Source organism: Pongo abelii, chromosome 9 (assembly GCF_028885655.2).
Source record: "Pongo abelii isolate AG06213 chromosome 9, NHGRI_mPonAbe1-v2.0_pri, whole genome shotgun sequence".
In the NCBI taxonomy this organism is placed as follows: Eukaryota; Metazoa; Chordata; class Mammalia; order Primates; family Hominidae; genus Pongo; species Pongo abelii.
This window is the reverse complement of record NC_071994.2, coordinates 76,409,186-76,432,536: the sequence shown is the minus strand read 5'-3', so window position 1 is coordinate 76,432,536 and position 23,351 is coordinate 76,409,186. Positions and strand designations below refer to the sequence as shown.

Genomic DNA, 23,351 nt, shown 5'->3' with positions numbered 1-23,351 from the left:
TGGGCTTACTCATTTTAAAAATTCTTAATAAATTTTTAGGTGAAAAATGGTATCTTGTTTTAATTTTCATTTCCTAGGTTACTATTGGTGGGGGAGAAGCAATGGTTAGCATGCTTGTTATAGATATTATTTCAAACTCAGTAAGTCTAATACTGAACTCATTATCTCTCTACTCCCAACTTGTTCCTCACCCTCCTTGCTCCACAATCCAGCTCCTACTAATCTTTCACTTTTCAGTTCAAGTATTACTTACACTGGGTGCAGTGGCTTCACACCTGTAATTCTAGCACTTTGGGGAGGCCAAGGCAGGAGGATCACTTGAGCCCAGGAGGTCCAGGCTGCAGTGAGCTGATATATCCCCACTGTACTCCAGCCTGAGCAACAGAACGAGACTCTGTCTCAAAAAAAAAAAAAAAAAAAAAGACAAAAAACAAACAAAAAACCCTACAAATACACCAAAGTTTCAGTGGCTTACACAGTGAAAGTTTATTTCTTGCTCACGTTACAGCCCAGGGCTGGTCCATGAGGTAGGAGGTAAAGGAGGGGGATTTTGCTCCGTGAAATCATTTATTCCATCTTGTTGCTACATACTCCTCTAGGTCCTTAGAGTCCTCTCTGTTTAATGGGTAAATGGGGAAAGAGGAGTGGTGGGGGAGTAGGTCTGGGGCTAGGCATGGAAGTGGTGCACATCTCTTTCATATCCAGTGACCACAACTCTGTCACATGGTCTCATTTAGCTCCAAGGGAGGCTGGCCATGGTGCCCAGGAAGAAGAGTAGAACATGATTCCTGTTTTTTACAGGTGAGGATACTGGAGTGAAATTACCTGTTCAAGGTCATAAAGCTAGTAATAGATGCTACTGGAACCCTTGAACTTAGTATACTTAGTGCCTTACATGATCACTTACTGACAAAACCTGTAGAGTTTGAAAAGTTAATCTCAAAAATCATCACATCTGCTTGGAATCTAAAGTCTAAGGAAAGGTGAAGTGACTTGTTCAGGATGATCTAGCTAAGCAATTGCTGGCTCAAGATCAGGGCCAAACCTTCTAGAATTACAGTTCAGTGATCTTTCTCTCCTGCAGTGGTCTACTGAGCACATTTGCCAATAATTGGATTCTTTGTTGGTCAAGAAAAGTGTGATGTGTCAGAATATTTGTAGAAAGACAGTAAACATTTGAAATATTTTATGTTGACTACCTTATATGAGAAATATTTTTTACTTAAAACTTAACAGAGACAAGTTTGACTATGTCATTGACCAGTAAAATTGAGCTCAATGTATGTGCTTTGTTAAAATTATAGTTTTTTTAAAAAAAAGATAGGTATTTTTTGAAACAAAATAATTAACTTTTAAAAATTTTTCACACTAATTTGGTATATCTAATATTCTTAAATGATAATATTTCAAGGATTATTTTCTACTTTGGGGGTATTTAGTACTTCATTTCGTAGATATCATTTTTGTGTTTATTAAGCAATTATTCAAATAAATCTCATTTTATATGATGAGTATATTTTATATTCAGGTTTTTTATCTAAGCCAAATTTATGTTAACTTCTACAAATTTTTTAAAGATAGGGATATTAAATTTAGAATTACACAAAAATTATTTAAATAGGAAAGAATGATTCGTTTAGCATGAATATATTTTGGACTTAATAAGGAAACATCTGATTTAGAAAAGCAGTTCTGCTCCAAGACTCTAGACTTGGATCTTCAAATTGGCTTACCCTCAGAAGTAAATGTCATCTGTGTTTACCTTTCAGATTTTCAGATTGCACTTTCCTATTTTAACTTCTGGTTAGAAATAAACTTTAAAATTTGTTTGTCTTTCATTCAAGATGAGGAGCAAAATAATAAATAGATAAACAAAATAAAAATGTTTTTCTCCGTAGTTATATAAAACTGGTATTTATTATTTAGACACAAGTCTCTGTCAGTAACATTTAAAAATGTTATGTACAATTTTGCAACTTTAGAAGTATTTGAGTTCTTAAGAGTCAATTTTGTATATTGGCTCCCCTTTAGATGTGTAACAATATTAGAATTTGGGATTTTTTTTTTAGACAGAGTTTCACTCTTGTTGTCCAGGCTGGAGTGCAAATGGCATGATCTCGGCTCACTGTAAGCTCCGCCTCCCACGTTCAAGCAATTCTCCTGCTTCAGCCTCCCGAATAGCTGGGATTACAGGTGCCCACCACCATGCTTGGCTTATTTTTTGTATTTTTAGTAGAGGCGGGGTTTCACCATGTTGTCCAGGCTGTTCTCAAACTCCTGACCTCAGGTGAGCCATCCACCTCAGCCTCCCAAAGTGCTGGGATTACAAGCATAAGCCACCGTGCCCAGCCTGAATTTGGGATTTTTACTATATATTATGTTCTTTTAGATCTGTTCCAATCTTCTAAACAATGCGATTCATGTTTTTGAGTGTATTTAAGCTGTTAGGTTTTGTACTAGAATACTAATAGAGTAGATTCAAATTGTGTTAGAATTATTAAAATAGTAGGTTTATAAGATAAGTAGGAAAAAAGATTTACAGGCAAACTCTTCGATATGGTTTGGCTGTTTTGTCCCCTGTAAATCTCATGTTGAAATGTGACCTCCAGTGTTGGAGGTGGGTCCTGGTGGGAGGCATTTAGGTCATGGATGTGGTTCCCTCATGAATAGCTTGGTTCTCTGCTGGTGATAATAAGGAGTTGTCACTCTGTTAGTTCACATGAGGGCTGATTGTTGAAGAGCCTGGCAGCTTTTGTTCCCTCCTTCACCATGTGATAGGCTGGCTATCCTTCCCTTCTGCAATGACTAAAAGCTTCCTGGGCCTCACCAGAAGTGGAGCAGATGCTGGTGCTATGCTTATACAGCCTGCAGAACCGTGAGCCAAATAAACCTTATTTCTTTATAAATTACCCAGCCTCAAGTATTCCTTTATACCAATGCAGACAAACTAACGCACTTCTCATTGGCAAACTTGATTACTTTTTTTACACTCTTTTATAAACATTTATATTTATTATACATAAATAATATAGAAGTCCCTAGTTATGAACAGAATAGGTTCAGAAAACTTGGGCAAGTTCAAAATGATCCTTCATAAGTGAATGTTAATACTTTCATTGGTCGGCAGGCAGAGTTGATGTGAATTTTGGTCTGGTGTGTAACGTTCTTCACATCTGTGAAAGTTTGTAAGAAGTTAATTTTTTTTAAGTGGTTTTAGAAAAATGAATTCTTTCATGTTTTCTTTGAATTGGGGCCTTATGGTTCTACAATATAGAAAAAAGAAAACTCCACAAGTATTATGTAAGAAGATTCTTTTCTTCATTTCAGCCATGTAAAGTTGAAGCAAACCACAGGATTAGAACCTAAAGGAAAATTTTTGGTATACAGGTAAAATTTGAAGATAATGTATGGCTTTTTTCTATATTCTGCACCTTACTGATTTCATACTAAACAACTAGCTTTATTACTGATGAAGTACAGAGAAATGCTAGTAGTCACTAATATCTTTTGGATTTTCTGCAGGATTACTTTTTTGGAGTACTAAAATTGTTAGGATTCTAAGATATGCTAGTTAAAAGCAAATTTATTTCAGATTGAATGCATTTACTTTCTAAATAATTAATTTTCATTTTATATAATAGGTCAGTATGTATATTTCTTTTTCTTTTTTTTTTTTTTTAATTGAGACGGAGTCTTACTCTGTTGCCCAGGCTGGAGTGCAGTGGTGCAATCTCGGCTCACTAAAACCGCTGCCTCTCTAGTTCAAGTGATTCTCCTGCCTCAGCCTCCCAAGTAGCTGGGACTACAGGCACATGCTACCATGCCCAGCTAATTTTTGTATTTTTAGTAGAGACAAGGTTTCACCATGTTGGCCAGACTGGTCTTGAACTCCTGACCTCAGGTGATCCGCCCGCCTCGACCTCCCAAAGTGCTGGGATTACAGGCGTGAGCCAATGTGCCCAGCCTGGTATGTATGTTTCTTCAAAGCAGGTCAGTCAAATAGTTTTCCTACTGTCTTCCTCCTCTTTTTTTTTTTTTCCTGACTAGGCTTCTATCCCCAAGTAATCAGTGAATTGTAAATAAGGGAGCACATTCAGAAAGCAACCAATAATTTGCATTTGAGAGAATGCCAATATATGTTTTATAGATTCAGGTCTTATCAGTAGCTTTCTGTGAATGGGAAAAGGAGAGCAATTTGTGAGGTAAAAAATTATTCACATAGACACACAAGTAGTGGTTTTTCTCAGCCATCATGAATACCTAACTAGTTTTTAACCATAAAGAAGTAATATATACATAAAATATCCAAACAGCATCATGGCTGTCCAATAAAAATAAGTCACTTTTCTACTTGAAACCCCATGCCTAATATCCCCTTCAGAGGTAATCACTATTTTTAGTCTCTTATATTTGCATGGAATACTTCTAGATGATATATAAATATACACATACCTCTTTTTATAGAAATGAAAACACTGTATATACTCCTCTGCTCTCCTTTTCATTTTACTATACCTGAGTTCTACATGAAAATTTCATTTAAAAATAATTAGTTGGCCGGGCGCGGTGGCTCACGCCTGTAATCCCAGCACTTTGGGAGGCCAAGGTGGGCGTATCATGAGGTCAGGAGATTGAGACCATCCTGGCTAACACGGTGAAACCTCGTCTCTACTAAAAGTACAAAAAATTAGCCGGGTGTGGTGGCGGGCGCCTGTAGTCCCAGCTACTCGGGAGGCTGAGGCAGGAGAATGGTGTGAACCCGGGAGGCGGAGCTTGCAGTGAGCCAAGATCGCGCCACTGCACTCCACCCTGGGTGACAGAGCGAGACTCCGTCTCAAAAAAAAAAAGAAATAATAATAATAATTCGTTTATAATTCTTTAGAATCTTCATATATTATAGTTTATAAAATCGTAGTGATATAATGACTTTAGCAAAAAATACAAATGTAAGTTCATCTGAATGGAGAATATGTGATAATTATGGCTGCTAGATAACTTTTTAGGTTATATTTTTAAAAGTTTATAACATCAACATCTAAATTAATGTCTCACTGTTAAATAGTGGAGAAATCTGAGTGTAAAGTAGATTTCAAATGCCTGTTGTCATAATTATTTAGCTCTTTTTGCCATACAAATGTATTTATTATGTCTAATAGATCATGATTCTTTATTCATTTTTATTTTTCTCTAATTTACAAGCTTTTCAACAACCAGGAATTAGGTTAGTACTGGTTGTGAAGTCTGTAACTGGGAATGGAATTTTTAGGCCCTACTCTAGTAGCTGTGCTGTTAAACATTAGGAAGTATACTCAGTAACCAACAGCATTTATGTCTGGTGGATCATTTATATATGTGTGTGTGTGTATACATATGTATATACACATACATATATGCATATGTGTATATACACATATATACTCATTAGATATATATACATATACTATATATACATACTACATATATGCACATATATACATACTGTATATATACACACATATATACTATATACACATTATATATACTATATATACATACTATATATATACACACACTATACTTGTAATAAAAAGGAATATCATTTTGCTTTGTAACTGAAGTTAAATTGTTATCAGAAGCATTATTAACACCCCAACACAATTATTTTGTTTGTTTGTAGTGAGACGGTATAGGCTTTAGAGCCAGCCCAGCCTAGGTTCCCATCCTGTCTAAATTTCCAGTGCCAGCTCAGTGATACTAGCCTCCCTCTCTAAATCTTAGTTTCTTCATCTACACAATAGTAATATTAATGATAATACTACCCATACAGATGCTGCAGTGAACATTCTTATATGAATAAATATTATTGTTCATGTGAAGGTATTTTTGTGGACAGAAATCGATGGGCCAAAAGGCATGTGCAATTTAAAATTTGATAATTGCTGTAAAACCACTGTAAAAAGACTATCCCAATTTACATTCCTACTAGCAGGGTATTACAGTGCTATGTACTCTCTAAACGTGAAGAGTCTATTCAATTTTTGCCATTCTTATGCCCATCTTTAAATGTTAGCCCTCTTCCACTCTCTTTGACCTTTCTATGAAATCTCATGGTATCTTAGACATGATAGTATCCCAGATATTGTTATTCATATTTTTCCCATAATAGCTATTCATATTTTTATGTAGGTTATTTGTTAGTGTGTGCCATTTATGAAACAGAAACTCCTTGAGTCTGGATTTTATATATCATCCATTAGTTTTAAGCAGATTAAAATTTCAGTTACTCTCATTCAGCTTATCATTAGTTTGGCCATGTACTCTGGTTACTTTAATTTCTACTATAACCAGAAAACCATTTTGTTTAAATTGTATATTAATATGTTTTTATGTATTTCTAAGGACAAATATACTGTAATATTTAGCACCTTTTATGTGCACTGGTTTATTATTCTGAATATTCATTATCATTGTATATACTATAGATGTTGAAGAAGTAAATAGAATGGACTCAATTCATATTAATCTTGAAGAGAGAAGTTATGTTTCATCTTATTTCCTTAATGTTTGACTTTTCCAAAAAGAAAATACTGGAAAATTCCATGTAAGTCTTACTGTTATTATAAATGCATTTCTATTTGAAATTTGATATTCTTTTGTGAAGCACCATTTTCAGTGACAGGTATTCTTGAGATTTATGAAAATAAGTTAAAGTACATGACAATGAAATACGGAATCCCAAATATAGATGTTGGCATGCCCTGCCTCACAAACCGTGTTTGGAATGAATTTGTATTCTCATTCTTAATTAAGTTCACACTTAACACATGAAACGTTTTTATGGTCAACTTGTGCCATAGATAAATTGAATCGTTTTCTGTGATTTTTAAGGAGTAGAATTCATTTTGAATGCAGAGGTCTAGGTGGGTAACTGGTAAGCATGTTTTGATGGTATTTATCCAGTAGTGTCTCTATTTCTCTTAAAACTTAATGTATTAGCCAGGCGTAGTTGCACATGCCTGTAGTCCCAGCTACTCAAGAGGCTGAGGCTAGATCACTTGAGCCCAGGAGTTTGAGGTTACAGTGAACTATGATTGAAACCTAACATAGACTCTAACTTAATTGATGTCGTTTTTTACTAAGAGGTTTATTTTGGATTCAAAGCTCTTAAATATCAATTATTTTAAAAGAACATTCTTTGATATGCTATACAAATACTATAAAATTAAAAGATATATAAATCACCCTCAACAGGCCCTTTCTCCTTTGGGGACTCAGTGAATGGCAGGTATTATTTTATTATACATACAAAGAAGTAGCACTGTGGAATTTATATTGAATGTTGAACCTTGTGATATGTACATATTGACCCCTCAGAAGGGCTTAATATTAGGACTCTGCTTGGATTCCTGGTTAAGTTTTAATACTTCTTTTTTATAGAATCCCAAAACAAAAGAGCAGATTGAAAACCTGTTACGGAATGGGATGAATAAGGAGCTGCGAGATCGTCTTTGTTGCCGAATGACTTTTGGGACTGCAGGACTTCGTTCTGCCATGGGGGCAGGGTTTTGCTATATTAATGACCTTACAGTAATACAGTCAACACAGGTAAGTATTATAAAGTATTAAGAGTGTACTTTTGACTGGACATGGTGGCTCATGCCTGTAATCCCAGCAGTTTGGGAGGCTGAGGAGGGCGGATCACGAGGTCAAGAGATCGAGATCATCCTGGCCAACATGGTGAAACCCCGTCTCTACTAAAAATACAAAAATTAGGTGGGCATGATGGCGTGTGCCTGTAGTCCCAGCTACCCGGGAGGCTGAGGCAGGAGAATCGCTTGAACCTGGGAGTTGGAGGTTTCAGTGAGCCGAGATCGCGCCACTGCATTCCAGCCTGGCAACAGAGCGAGACTCCGTCTCAAAAAAAAAAGTGTACTTTTTCTCAGTCTGGTTTTTTTTTTTTTTTGGCTTTATAAATTAGGTAATGCCATTCTAAATGCATACACACACAAAACTTTATTTCCCAGAAGTTACTGTTATGTAAGTAAAAACTGTAGACTCAATTCTGACCTTTAGTCTTGCCCAAGATTTTAGAAGTCATTTATGTATCTTCATGGTCACAGACTGACTTTCTGATTAAGAGTTATTTTGGTTGCCATTGTCAACTTCTTAACAATGTTGCTTTGCATTTGAAACCAAGAAATGTATATTAGCATATCCAATTAATACAAAGAAACAAACTTAGATAGAAGAAAATAATTACTCATTTTGGCATATGGCCATTTATAAAGGTTAACCAGAGTATTTGGAAAATTTATTTGAAAATATTTTCCTTTATCACATATTCTTTATGTGGTTTTCTATATCCACATGAGAGTTAATATTAGTTGTGTAATATGATACAATTTGTTTTACTTCTCTCCATTGTTATGCAGCTCACTCTAGAAACAAATTGCTTCTCTTTGCAGTGAATCATCCTGTTTCAAATAACTATACTTTTGAGGCCAATAATGTATTTAGCTTATACTAAAAATAGTTCTGGGCTAGAGAATTGTTCAGTAGACATAATTCCAATTGATATTCCCAAACAGTAAATCATCTTTAATCTTATTCTGAGAGAATTCTCTAAAGCCAAGGCCTAATGCAGGGGTAGGAGAGAAGGAATGACAGGATGGTTGCATAGGTAGGATACCTGCCCTCCTTCCTCACCCACCCCTCCCCCTATTCCTCAACCAGAGATGCTTTAGTTCATTCTTTTCTTATACATTTAGTCTCTTCATATGCTTTCATTCGAAGTGAAGATTTCTTGACTTTACAAAAAGGGGTGGGGGAGGTGTTTGAAAAGCAATTTCTACAGAAGTGCACATTTTCACTGGATATGGGATTCCATGGTGTGAAGTGGAAAAGCCGGATGGAATCTGATTCTTAAGCCCTAGCCCTTTTCAGACTCTATTAGGTTGGTGCAAAAGTAATTGAGGTTTTGGTCATTTTTTTTAACGGCAAAAACTACAATTACTTTTCCACCAACCGAATACATATAGGGAAATAAGATGCATTCTGATAGCAGAGATTAATATGAGGGTCTATGAGGTTTTAGGATAGTATCATCATTAGAAATAAGTTGTTGAATCTAGCTGATATACTAAGCATGCACTCACTCATAGCTTACAGGTTGGGAAAATTAATTGTACTTGAGAGACTCAGGCACCAGAAGTCACTGGGGCTTTGTTTGATGCTACCACATACTTATTTAGCAGTGCCTGCCATATAATAGGTCTTCAATAAATCAGTATAACTTAGTTTTAGTTGAATGAATGGCCTTAGGCATGACATTACATGGAGCTTTAATCTTATTGTCTCCTATTCTTAAAAGAAATATTGAAAGAGACCAAATTAGAAATGGTATCTGCGTTTGTTTCTTTTCAGGGTGTTAGGATTACATGTCCCATCTTTTATGTGGAACTAATTTTAAAGGACTGTAATAATATAAAATGTTAAAATGTTATTTTTAGATATTATCTATTAAAGTTAACAATTCATAAGATAGTTAAATGGTTTTAGTTTGTCATTGTGATGTTTTCAGTATGAAATACTTTATTTCATTATTTTGTCATCCATGACTGCAAATTTTCCTAGTCTATGGTATTATTTTTCTGTGAGATTTTAAAACCAAAGAATTACAAATGGGATCAACCATCATAAGAAATGTTCCTGAAGAAGTGTGTTGCTGATTAAAAATGTTTACATCATAAATAGGTCAAATCTTTTCGTTAACTTCAATCATATGATCTAGCAAGGACTTAAGACAATTAAAATTCTGTTTTCTAGAGCCTTCAGACAAGAAACAATTTATGTTGGCTCTTCTAATCTTTTTTTTTTTTTAGCTTATTGACGCTCATGTTTCTTCTTCTTTTCCTAATGTTTTACTTATTGTATTGGATTTAGTGGTTTAGTAGTGGTTACTAAATCGGTATTTCCATGGTATTAAATGTGTCTGAAAATCCAGGACATATTTGTCATCTTACATTTCTGGATTGAACAGTATTGCTCCCACACTGGTAAACATGGGCATAAAGGCAGAAGCCACTTCCCTAGGAGCCAGTCAGCTGCACAGCAAACATAAAAATAAGAGATTCTGAGTCATATGAAATGCAGGCATCCATTAGGACTAATCTTTTGTGTTTATTTGCTTCAGGGGATGTACAAATACCTTGAGAGATGTTTCTCAGACTTCAAGCAGAGAGGCTTTGTGGTTGGGTATGACACTCGGGGTCAAGTAACTAGCAGCTGCAGCAGCCAGAGGTACAAAGTTAATTGTTTCAAAGATTAAGTTGAAATAGAATAAAACATATTTAAAACATTTTTTTGTCCAGTAGTAGGATTTCTGAAACAGTAGACTGTCAGATAGAAATGTGGTCACATGCTAATATTTACTTTAGAGCTGAAACAGAAGAAAAAGTGTCTCAAAGAAAAGCTTTAGATTTTACAGAAAGAAGTAAAAATTTAAAATATTTAGAGTTCATATTTAGAATGACATCATAGCTTATAACTTTAATATTTTGGCTAAGGCACCGGGTAGTAGTAATTATGTAGCTTATATTCTCATTATATGCCTATTAGATTAGTTTTAGGGTGTTTTTATAAATAGACAATCATGTAGTGATATCTTTCTTCGGGGGTAATAATGCATATTGAGTTTATCAAAGTCTCTTATATCATTTTTTCCATTATTTTTGCCTTTTGCAGATTTTATTTCTTAGTAAAAGAGCCATCAAAAGATGAATGAGGGAAAAAGAGGAAATTGAAATATCAATTATGTTAGTTGTTAAACTCTTCTTTTAAAAATAACATTTATTTAAAATTTTCCAATTAGGGCATGAAGTTTAAATAATCCGTGATTATAAGAAAGTGATATATTAGGATACTATTTATTCAGACTAATTATAATATGAAACATTTATGTGGAAGGTTGGTTTTTAAAAAGTATGGTAGGCGAAGGACTAAGTGAAATCTCTCTTTTTTTAGGCTTGCTAAACTCACTGCTGCAGTCTTGCTGGCCAAAGATGTTCCTGTGTACCTTTTTTCAAGATATGTTCCTACACCTTTTGTAGTAAGTGTGTTGTGTTGGTGATCATATAGCTTGCTGCTCTTGAAAACATTTCTTAAATCAACTAGGATTTAAATCTTTTTTGTGCATGTAGTTCTGTATTGAGTAATATAAGGGACCAGTGGAAGGAAAAGAAATTTTGCTTTGAGTTTATTTTCATTCAACAGACATTTGTTAAACTTAGCTAAGAACTTGATCTATAAAAGTTGACAAGTCTACTGTTATAGTGGAATATGTTAATATCTTCTTTCAGAAATTGATTCATTGGGCAGACAAAAATGATGAAGGATAGATTTGAACACATTGTTAACAGGCTTGATCTGGGTGTGGGTGTGTGTATGTGTGTAAAAATTCTCTATTGAGTGACAGTAGGATTTACATTATTATTAAGCAGAATCACAGTCTCAGCAAATGCCAAAGAACTGCTTATCAAGCCATATACCTGGACCCCAATGCAATAAAATCAGAAATAAAAAAGCCCATAAATCCTCCCCGGTTTGGAATTTTAAAAACACATTCATAAACTATTCATGGATTAAGGAAGATAACATAATGCAGATTAGCAATGACAGTCCTTGCTTTGCACGGAGCGTGGGGGCTATAAAGACAGCTGTACAAGCCAAAACCATGCCAAGTGATCTTAATCATCAATGAGAAAAATTATGACTGTTCCATGACCTTTAACATTTTTTTTTTTGCCAAAACATTAAAAACACTCTTACTCTTGGTTAAAAATGTATAGGGAAAAGAAAAAACAATGATAAAACGAATGTTTATTTAGTACACTGTAATTTAAAACATTAAGAAACATTGATAACTAAAGTACTTTATTTCTTTGTAAAAAGAACTTATCAGGAGGCCAGGGGCAATGTCTCATGCCTGTAATCCCAGCACTTTGGGAGGCCAAGGTGTGTGGATCACCTGAGGTCAGGAGTTCGAGACCAGCCTGACCAACACAGCGAAACCCCATCTCTACTAAAAATACAAAAATTAGCCAGGTGTGGTGGTGCACGCCTGTAATCCCAGCTACTCAGGAGGCTGAGGCACAAGAATTGCTTGAACCTGAGAGGCAGAGATTGCAGTGAGCTGAGATTCCGCCGCTGAACTTCAGCCTGGACAGCAGAGCAAGACTCCATCTCAATAAATAAATAAATTAATAAAACTTATCAGGAAATAAACAGAGCTTGCTTCTTGTGGTTATAATTTATTTATATTACAAGCAAGCATCTTTTCTGTGCCTTGGCAAATTGTTAATATACCTTTCTGAGTTTGGATTCACTTCCAGCATCTTATCCTTTGTTAATTTCAATGTCGTGAAATATCTCTGGAAGTTCCTTTAATGTGAAGGTTTTTTTGTTGGTGTCACTTCCTCTGGGACATCTTCATCCTTCTCATCACAGCCTCGTTCCTCGTTTAATCCATGTGTTCCCCTTCACTACACTTCCCTGGTAGTATGTCTAAAGTCTCTCGAATGGCAGCAGTGTCAGCATTCCCACTTGTTTTTTCTATAACTCCATTTATGTTTAATTCAAATTTCCTTCTATTATTACTCCTTTTTGTTTCTTTGCTGCACTTTCACCTTTGTTGGCCAATTCCCACTTTCCATTATCCATTTTTGTACACTGTCATGTGGGTCTATTATTGGGAGAAAAGGAGGCAATAGAGCCACATGTTTTGCAGTTTGTGTGAGCGCTAAGTAACAGATGCTCAGTGACCAATCACTGATACCCTTTTAAAGAGTGATATGATTGATTACTCATCATGATGTGGCTCTGTTATAAATGTAGGGATGTGTGGACTAAAGAGTTAGAAGCCAAGTGTGTACTTGAGGCAGTTATGATTAATATTGCCATGGTAACTGAAATTTGAACGTGTTGTTGGGAGACTGGAGCTATTTTAACAAAAGCATAGTATCAGTAATTTGTGTATAGGAACTGAGCAAAGCAAGGACTGCCTGTAGGTATTTAAAAGTGAGCAATAATGAAAATAATACATAGCAAAAATTATGGGATATAACTAAAGCCCTACTTAGAGGGAAATGTATAGCCTTAATGAATATGTAAGGAAAAAAAGATTTTAAAATAATGAGTTGGCTTTCACTTAACATGTTTGTGCTAAAACAAAAGAAATCCAAAAAAGTAAAAGGAAGGAAATCTTATAATAAAGGTATGAGGAAAAATCAAGTAAATAGAAAATAAAGAGGGTATCAACAAAAGCAATATCATACTATAATGCTTTTCCTGTTATTTAATCAAAGTTATTCTCATATGTGTAAATAGCTAGGAAGCAAAATGGAATTATGGTGTTATTTATTTTTCAGCCATATGCAGTTCAGAAGCTCAAAGCAGTTGCAGGTGTGATGATTACTGCCTCTCACAACCGCAAGGAAGACAATGGATACAAGGTAAACCTTGGACTCCTGACCTTTGCTTATCTTATAGTTCATCTTTTTTATTCAAATAATATGTGCTGAGTATGTTTTCTATACTGGAGAGCAGAGCTAGACATTGGGAACAGAAAGTTAAAAACACTGAGGCTGGTCCTCAAAGGTTGTGTATCCCTCTCACAACCGCAAGGAAGACAATGGATACAAGGTAAACCTTGGACTCCTGACCTTTGCTTATCTTATAGTTCATCTTTTTAATTCAAATAATATGTGCTGAGTATGTTTTCTATACTGGAGAGCAGAGCTAGACATTGGGAACAGAAAGTTAAAGACACTGAGGCTGGTCCTCAAAGAATGTGTATCCCTAATGGTATTTATTACTTCTCAATGTGTACAATTACAAAAATGTCTTCTTTAGTTCTTTTATTCCTAATTGTCCTTGATTTCTCTATCCCTTCCTAAATCCATCCTCTCTACCATTTCATAAAGTCACATTGCAGCAAGTACTTGAAAAATGAATCGGAGTTTTCAACAACAGAACCAGAGGAGTAGTACCTTATCCTCACTCTCCTCTCTCTCCGACTTTCTGCTGGAGCTGCTTCTTGGCCACAGGATTCCACTTGATGGGTCAGCCTCTGTGGCAGAAAGCAGAATGGAGAAGAGTGAAAAGTGGCTCTGGAGGGGAAATAGAAGAACACAGCACAGTATTGAATCACCATTTGGGGCTTCTGGGTGGGTGATAAGCCTGCGTTCTTGTATTTGTTTTTCTTCTTATGTTGGAGGACTGCAAACATACCGAGCTCTGTTTTACTGGCAGAAAGATTTAAATGCTAATCTAAGATTTTGGCCCTGGCCAGCTAAGTGAAGAATAGTGTTACCATTCATAGGGACAGAGGAGAAGCATGATTAATTCAGTTTGGGACATATTAAGTTCAAGGTGTTTGGGTCAACCAGGTAGCAATGTCCTATAGGTAGTTAGATATATGGACTTGTAGCTCAGGGGAGAAATGTGGACTTAAGTTATAGAGTTGTACGTCACCACACATATTAGAGCATATAAGATTATTTGGACATCCTTTACTTGCATCAGTAGCCCAGAGAAAGTATAGAGCAGAAAGGAAAAAGGTCAAGAATGGATCCCTAGGGAATATTAACTTTAAAGGAAGGGAAGAAGAGAAGCTGGAGTTAGGAGAGTCTTCTACAAATTCTATGTCTAAAATAGAGGTTGAATATGTTTACCTCTGCCCGTATCATATCCTCTACCATCACCATTCTGAACCATTGTTGTCTTCTTTTGAAAGACTAAACGAGATTGGTGTCATAAAAACCAAAGAGACAAAAGAGTGCAAGGAATTATAGGTCCACTGTCAAAGAAAGCCAAGAACCCACATCTCTTCTCTGATCATCTGACTACATAGCCAACTGCCTACTTGATACATTGGGATGTCTAACAGACACCTCAAAATTAGTGTCTCTAGAACAGAGTTCTTGATTCCCCCACAACATATACACCTAAGAGTAGTCCTCCTTCAGTCTGTTATCTCTGTAAATTAACATTACCACCCACCCAAACAAAAACCAAGGATCATTTTTGATTACTTCCTTTCCCTAACATTTTATCTACTAACAGGTTCTACAGATGCTATGTCTAAAACAGAGGTTGAATACGCTTACCTCTGCCCATATCCTCTACCAATCACCATTCTAAACCATTGTTGTCTTCTATCTGAACCAAAGCATCCTAACTGGTCTCTTCCCTGCTTCCATTGTTCTCCCTGCAATCCATTCTCCACAAAGCAGACAGATGATCTCTTAGAATATGAACTTTCCTGCTTAAAGTTCTTCAGTGGCTTCTTATTCTTTTGATAAAATCCAACCCCCTTGCCTTGGAGCTTATAAGTCTGCATAATCTGCCTCATGCCTGTTTCTTCATTCCTTCCCTTCCTGCGCTCACTGCATTCCAGTCATACCGCTGCTCCCTTCTGTTCTCCAGCTCCTCCAACATAGCAAGCCCTTTCCCACCTCTGAGACTTTGTAATTTTTTTGGTCGTCTGCTTGGATTGCTCTTCCCCAAATCTTGCCAACTTGCTTATTTTTATCCTTTGGGTTCCTACTCGGATAGTGCTTCCTTGAAGGATCTTCCCTGGCTACCTTATCTAAAATGGCTTCCATCAGTGACTCTTTCTTGCCATTTTATTTCTTTCACAGAACTTATCACTGCTTCTTCCTTTTTTTTTTTAAGAGATGGGGGTCTCACTTTGTTGCCCAGGCTGGAGTGCAGTGGTATGATCACTGTAGCCTCAAACTCCTGAACTCAAGGGATTCTTTTTTTTTTTTTTTTTAATACTTTAAGTTCTAGGGTACATGTGCACAACGTGCAGGTTTGTTACATATGTATACTTGTGCCATGTTGGTGTGCTGCACCCATTAACTCGTCATTTACATTGGGTATATCTCCAAATGCTTTCCCTCCCGCATCCCCCCACCCCACAACAGGCCCCAGTGTGTGATGTTCCCCTTCCTGTGTCCAAGTGTTCTCATTGTTCAATTCCCACCTATGAGTGAGAACATGCGGTGTTTGGTTTTTTGTTCTTGCGATAGTTTGCTGAGAATGATGGTTTCCAGCTTCATCCATGTCCCTACAAAGGACATGAACTCTTCCTTTTTTCTGGCTGCATAGTATTCCATGGTATATATGTGCCACATCTTCTTAATCCAGTCTATCATTGATGGACATTTGGGTTGGTTCCAAGTCTTTGCTATTGTGAGTAGTGCCACAATAAACATACATGTGCCTTTATAGCAGCATGTGCCTTTATAACAGCATGATTTATAATCCTTTGGGTATATACCCAGTAATGGGATGGCTGGGTCAAATGATATTTCTAGTTCTAGATCCTTGAGGAATCGCCACACTATCTTCCACAATGGTTGAACTAGTTTACAGTCCCACCAACAGTGTAAAAGTGTTCCACTTTCTCCACATCCTCTCCAGTACCTGTTGTTTCCTGACTTTTTAATGATCGCCATTCTAATTGGTGTGAGATGGTATCTCATTGTGGTTTTGATTTGCATTTCTCTGATGGCCAGTGATGATGAGCATTTTTTCGTGTGTTTTTTGGCTGCATAAATGTCTTCTTTTGAGAAGTGTCTGTTCATATCTTTTGCCCACTTTTTGATGGTGTTGTTTTTTTCTTGTAAATTTGTTTGAGTTCTTTGTAGATTCTGGATATTAGCCCTTTGTCAGATGAGTAGGTTGCAAAAATTTTCTCCCATTCTGTAGGTTGCCTGTTCACTCTGATGGTAGTTTCTTTTGCTGTGCAGAAGCTCTTTAGTTTAATTAGATCCCATTTGTCAGTTTTGGCTTTTGTTGCCATTGCTTTTGGTGTTTTAGACATGAAGTCCTTGCCCATGCCTATGTCCTGAATGCTATTGCTTAGGTTTTCTTCTAGGGTTTTTATGGTTTTAGGTCTAACATTTAAGTCTTTAATCCATCTTGAATTAATTTTTGTATAAGGTGTAAGGAAGGGATCCAGTTTCAGCTTTCTACATATGGCTAGCCAGTTTTCCCAGCACCATTTATTAAATAGGGAATCCTTTCCCCACTTCTTGTTTCTGTCAGGTTTGTCAAAGATCAGATGGTTGTAGATGTGTAGTATTATTTCTGAAGCCTCTGTTCTGTTCCATTGGTCTATATCTCTGTTTTGGTACCAGTACCATGTTGTTTTGGTTACTGTAGCCTTGTAGTATAGTTTGAAGTCAGGTAGCATGATGCCTCCAGCTTTGTTCTTTTGGCTTAGGATTGACTTGGCAATGTGGACTCTTTTTTGGTTCCATACAAACTTTAAAGTAGTTTTTTCCAATTCTGTGAAGAAAGTCATTGGTAGCTTGATGGGGATGGCATTGAATCTATAAATTACCTTGGGCGATATGGCCATTTTCACAATATTGATTCTTCCTATCCATGAGCATGGAATGTTCTTCCATTTGTTTTTGTCCTCTTTTATTTCCTTGAGCAGTGGTTTGTAGTTCTCCTTGAAGAGGTCCTTCACATCCCTTGTAAGTTGGATTCCTAGGTATTTTATTCTCTTTGAAGCCATTGTGAATGGGAGTTCACTCATGATTTGGCTCTCTGTTTGTCTGTTATTGATGTATAAGAATGCTTGTGATTTTTCCACATTGATTTTGTATCCTGAGACTTTGCTGAAGTTGCTTATCAGCTTAAGGAGATTTTGGGCTGAGATGATGGGGTTTTCTAAATATGCAAACAGGGACAATTTGACTTCCTCTTTTCCTAATTGAATACCCTTTATTTCTTTCTCCTGTCTGATTGCCCTGGCCAGAACTTCCAACACTACGTTGAATAGGAGTGGTGAGAGAGGGTATTCCTGTCTTGTGCCAGTTTTCAAAGGGAATGCTTCCAGGTTTTGCCCATTCAGTATGATATTGGCTATGGGTTTGTCATAAATAGCTCTTATTATTTTGAGATACGTCCCATCAATACCTAATTTATTGAGAGTTTTTAGCATGAAGGGTTGTTGAATTTTGTCAAAGGCCTTTTCTGCATCTATTGAGATAATCATGTGGTTTTTGTCTTTGATTCTCTTTGTATGCTGGATTACGTTTATTGATTTGCATATGTTGAACCAGCCTTATATCCCAGGGATGAAGCCAGCTTGATCATGGTGGATAATCTTTTTGATGTGCTGCTCGATTCGGTTTGCCAGTATTTTATTGAGGATTTTTGCATCAATGTTCATCAGGGATATTGGTCTAAAATTCTCTTTTTTTTGTTGTGTCTCTGCCAGGCTTTGGTATCAGGATGATGCTGGCCTCATCAAATGAGTTAGGGAGGATTCCCTCTTTTTCTATTGATTGGAATAGTTTCAGAAGGAATGGTACCAGCTCCTCCTTGTACCTCTGGTAGAATTCAGCTGTGAATCCATCTGGTCCTGGACTTTTTTTGGTTGGTAGGCTATTGATTATTGCCTCAATTTCAGAGACTGTTATTGGTCTATTCAGGGATTCAGCTTCTTCTTGGTTTAGTCTTGGGAGGGTGTATGTATCCAGGAATTTATCCATTTCTTCTAGTTTATTTGCGTAGAGGTGTTTATAGTATTCTCTGATGGTAGTTTGTATTTCTGTGGGATCGGTGGTGATATCCCCTTTATCATTTTTTATTGTGTCTATTTGATTCTTCTCTCTTTTTTTCTTTATTAGTCTTGCTAGCAGTCCATCAATTTTGTTGATCTTTTCAAAAAAACCAGCTCCTGGATTCACTGATTTTTTGAAGGGTTTTTTGTGTCTCTATCTCCTTCAGTTCTTCTCTGATCTTAGTTATTTCTTGCCTTCTTCTAGCTTTTGAATGTGTTTGCTCTTGCTTTTCTAGTTCTTTTAATTGTGATGTTAGGGTGTCAATTTTAGATCTTTCCTGCTTTCTCTTGTGGGCATTTAGTGCTATAAATTTCCCTCTACACACTGTTTTAAATGTGTCCCAGAGATTCTGGTATGTTGTGTCTTTGTTCTCATTGGTTTCAAAGAACATCTTTATTTCTGCCTTCATTTCATTATTTACCCAGTAGTCATTCAGGAGCAGGTTGTTCAGTTTCCATGTAGTTGAGTGGTTTTGAGTGAGTTTCTTAATCCTGAGTTCTAGTTTGATTGCACTGTGGTCTGAGAGACAGTTTGTTATAATTTCTGTTCTTTTACATTTGCCAAGGAGTGCTTTACTTCCAACTATGTGGTCAATTTTGTAATAAGTGCGATGTGGTGCTGAGAAGAATGTATATTCTGTTGATTTGGGGTGGAGAGTTCTGTAGATGTCTATTAGGTCTGCTTGGTGCAGAGCTGAGTTCAATTCCTGGATATCCTTGTTAACTTTCTGTCTCGTTGATCTGTCTAGTGTTGACAGTGGGGTGTTAAAGTCTCCCATTATTATTGTGTGGGAGTCCAAGTCTCTTTGTAGATCTCTAAGGACTTGCTTTATGAATCTGGGTGCTCCTGTATTGGGTGCAAATATATTTATGGTAGTTAGCTCTTCTAGTTGAATTGATCCCTTTACCATTATGTAATGGCCTTCTTTGTCTCTTTTGATCTTTGTTGGTTTAAAGTCTGTTTTATCAGAGACTAGGATTGCAAACCCTGCCTTTTTTTGTTCTCCGTTTGCTTGGTAGATCTTCCTCCATCCCTTTATTTTGAGCCTATGTGTCTATCTGCACGTGAGATGGGTCTCCTGAATACAGCACACTGATGGGTCTTGACTCTTTATCCAATTTGCCAGTCTGTGTCTTTTAATTGGAGCATTTAGCCCATTTACATTTAAGGTTAATATTGTTATGTGTGAATTTGATCCTGTCATTATGATGTTAGTTGGTTATTTTGCTCGTTAGTTGATGCAGTTTCTTCCTAGCATTAATGGTCTTTACAATTTGGCATGTTTTTGCAGTGGCTGATACCAGTTGTTCCTTTCCATGTTTAGTGCTTCCTCCAGGAGCTCTTTTAGGGCAGACCTGGTGGTGGCAAAATCTCTCAGCATTTGCTTGTCTGTAAAGGATTTTATTTCTCCTTCACTTATGAAGCTCAGTTTGTCTGGATATGAAATTCTGGGTTGAAAATTCTTTTCTTTAAGAATGTTGAATACTGGCCCCCACTCTCTTCTGGCTTGTAGAGTTTCTGCCAAGAGATCAGCTGTTAGTCTGATGGGTTTCCCTTTGTGGGTATCCCAACCTTTCTCTCTGGCTGCCCTTAACATTTTTTCCTTCATTTCAACTTTGGTGAATCTGACAATTATGTGTCTTGGAGTTGCTCTTCTTGAGGAGTATCTTTGTGGCATTCTCTGTGTTTCCTGAATTTGAAAGTTGGCCTGCCTTGCTAGGTTGGAGAAGTTCTCCTGGATAATATCCTGCAGAGTGTTTTCCAATTTGGTTCCATTCTCCCTGTCACTTTCAGGTACACCAATCAGACATAGATTTGGTCTTTTCACATAGTCCCATATTTCTTGGAGGCTTTGTTCATTTCTTTTTACCCTTTTTTCTCTAAACTTCTCTTCTCGCTTCATTTCATTCCTTTGATCTTCCATCACTGATACCCTTTCTTCCAGTTGATCAAATGGGCTACTGAAGCTTGTGCATTCGTCACGTAGTTCTCGTGCCATGGTTTTCAGCTCCATCAGGTCATTTAAGGCCTTCACTACACTGGTTATTCTAGTTAGCCATTCATGTAATCTTTTTTCAAGGTTTTTAGCTTCTTTGCGTTGGGTTCGAACTTCCTCCTTCAGCTTGGAGAAGTTTGATGGTCTGAAGTCTTCTTCTCTCAACTCATCAAACTCTTTCTCCGTCCAGCTTTGTTCCATTGCTGGCAAGGAGCTGCGTTCCTTTGCAGGGGGAGAGGTGCTCTGATTTGTAGAATTTTCAGCTTTTCTGCTCTGTTTCTTCCCCATATTTGTGGTTTTATCTACCTTTGGTCTTTGATGATGTGACGTACAGATCGGGTTTTGGTGTGGATGTCCTTTCTGTTTGTTAGTTTTCCGTATAACAGTCAGGACCCTCAGCTGCAGGTCTGTTGGAGTTTGCTGGAGGTCCACTCCAGACCGTGTTTGCCTGGGTATCAGCAGCAGAGGCTGCAGGACAGCGAATATTGCTGAACAGCAAATGTTCCTGCCTGATTGTTCCTCTAGAAGCTTCGTCTCAGAGGGGTACCCGGCTGTGTGAGGTGTCAGTCTGCCCCTACTGGGGGTGCCTCCCAGCTGGGCTACTCGGGGGTCAGGAACCCACTTGAGGAGGCAGTCTGTCCGTTCTCAGATCTCAAACTCTGTGCTGGGAGAACCACTGATGTCTTCCAAGCTGTCAGGCAGGGACATTTAAGTCTGCAGAAGTTTCTGCTGCCTTTTGTTTGGCTATGCCCTGCCCCCAGAGGTGGAGTCTACAGAGGCAGGCAGGCCTCCTTGAGCAGTGGTGAGCTCCACCCAGTTTGAGCTTCCTGGCCACTTTGTTTATCTACTCAAGCCTCAGCAATGGCGGGTGCCCCTCCCCCAGCCTCGCTGCCACCTTGCAGTTCAATCTCAGACTGCTGTGCTAGCAATGAGTGAGGCCCCATGGGTGTGGGAGCCTCCGAACCAGGCACGGGATATAACCTCCTAGTGTGCCATTTGCTAAGACCATTGGAAAAGTGCAATATTAGGGTGGGAGTGACCCGATTTTCCAGGTGCCGTCTGTCACCCCTTCCCTTTGCCAGGAAAGGGAATTCCCTGACCCCTTGCGCTTCCCGGGTGAGGTGATGCCTCACCCTGCTTCAGCTGACACTCGATGGGCTGCACCCACTGTTCTGCCCCCACTGTCCGATGAGCCCCAGTGAGATGAACCTGGTACCTCAGTTGGAAATGCAGAAATCACCTGTCTTCTGTGTCGGTCATGCTGGGAGCTGTAGACTGGAGCTGTTCCTATTCGGCCATCTTGGAACCACCTCTGCTACCCTGAACTCAAGGAATTCTCCAGCCTCAGCCTCTTGAGTAGCTGGGGCTATAGGCGTGTACCACTTGCCTGCCTTTTTTTTTTTTTCCTTCTTCCCTCCCTCCCTCCATCCCTCCTTCCCTACCTCCCTCCCTTCCTTCCTTCTCTTTCTCTTTCTTTTATTTTATTTTATTTTTATTTTTTTAGACAAGGTCTTGCTCTGTCACCAAGGCTGGAGTGCAGTGGCACAATCACAGCTCACTGCAGCCTCAACCTTCCAGGTTCAAGCAATCCTTCTGCCTCAGTCTCCCAACCACAGGCATGAGCCATCATACCCAGCTAATTTTTTTGTATTTAATAGAGACAGGGTCTTCCTATGTTGCCCAGGCTGTAGGTCTAGTTTCTTTATGATGAATTATCTTATTTATTTGACCCTCCTCACCCCCATGCCCTAAATGTAAGTTCGTAGGTAGAGAGACCTAGTCTGCCTTGATATTCATTGCTGTTGAACATATTTGGCCATAGTGGAACCTCAAAGATTTTTTTTCCTTAATATGTAAGCACAAGGTTAAAAAGTTAAACAGTAAAAAGTATCTGTCCCATCTCTGTCCCCTAGTACAGTTTCTCAGAAGCAAATACTGTTTCTAGTTTTCATTTCCGTTCAGGGATAGTCCACATATATATAAATATATATGTGTTTGTCACTTCTCCATCTTTTTCCCCATAATGGTAGGGTACTATATAATAGTGTTCTGTGCCTTGCTGATTGCACACAACAATATGTCTTACAGACTGTCTTTTTCTTTCTCCCTCTCCCTTCCCCTCTTCTCATTCTATGTGTATGTATGTATATATATATGTATGTACATGTATATATACACACATATAGATGTACATATATATACATACATGTATATATAGTCAATATGTATATTTTAACCTTGTGCTTGTATATTAAGAAAAAAATATGTGTGTGTGTGTGTGTGTGTATGTATATGTATATATTTGTATATGTGACATTGTATTTTTTGGAGAGCTCAGAAGTAGAGAGGGCTCCTCTGTCAGAGAGTGCAGTGAGCTGTGATCACACCACTGCACTCCAGCATGGGCTACAGAGTGAAACTCTGTTTCAAAAAAGAAAAAAAAAAAGAAGATGAATGTAGAAGAATGTTTATTGTGGCACTGTTTATACATAGCAGAAGATCAGAAGCAAATGAAATGTTCATCGATAGAGGATTGATTACATAAATTATGATTCATCTATATAGATTTTTAAAGATGAATGAAGCAGATATACATATGTATGAATGGCATGAATATATACACATATGAATGATATGAATATATATGCATGAATATATATGCTTTATTCATAAAATTAATTTCATCTATGTATTTTTTAATGTGATTACTAGAAAATTTAAAATTTTATATA

The 23,351-nt window shown here is 37.4% G+C and overlaps 1 protein-coding gene across 3 annotated transcripts in view; it reads left to right on the top strand.

Moving 5' to 3' along the window:
• PGM2L1 (phosphoglucomutase 2 like 1) overlaps positions 1–23,351 on the top strand; it is a 66,381-nt gene that overhangs the window by 16,064 nt on the left and 26,966 nt on the right. Inside the window, exons 2-7 of one of the 3 annotated variants that reach the window (XM_054523767.2) lie at positions 3,328–3,387; positions 6,462–6,580; positions 7,417–7,584; positions 10,172–10,278; positions 11,002–11,086; positions 13,404–13,487. In XM_054523767.2, the coding sequence (XP_054379742.1) occupies positions 7,462–7,584; positions 10,172–10,278; positions 11,002–11,086; positions 13,404–13,487 (399 nt within the window). In that variant the 5' untranslated portion in view covers positions 3,328–3,387; positions 6,462–6,580; positions 7,417–7,461. 3 annotated transcript variants of the gene reach the window in all.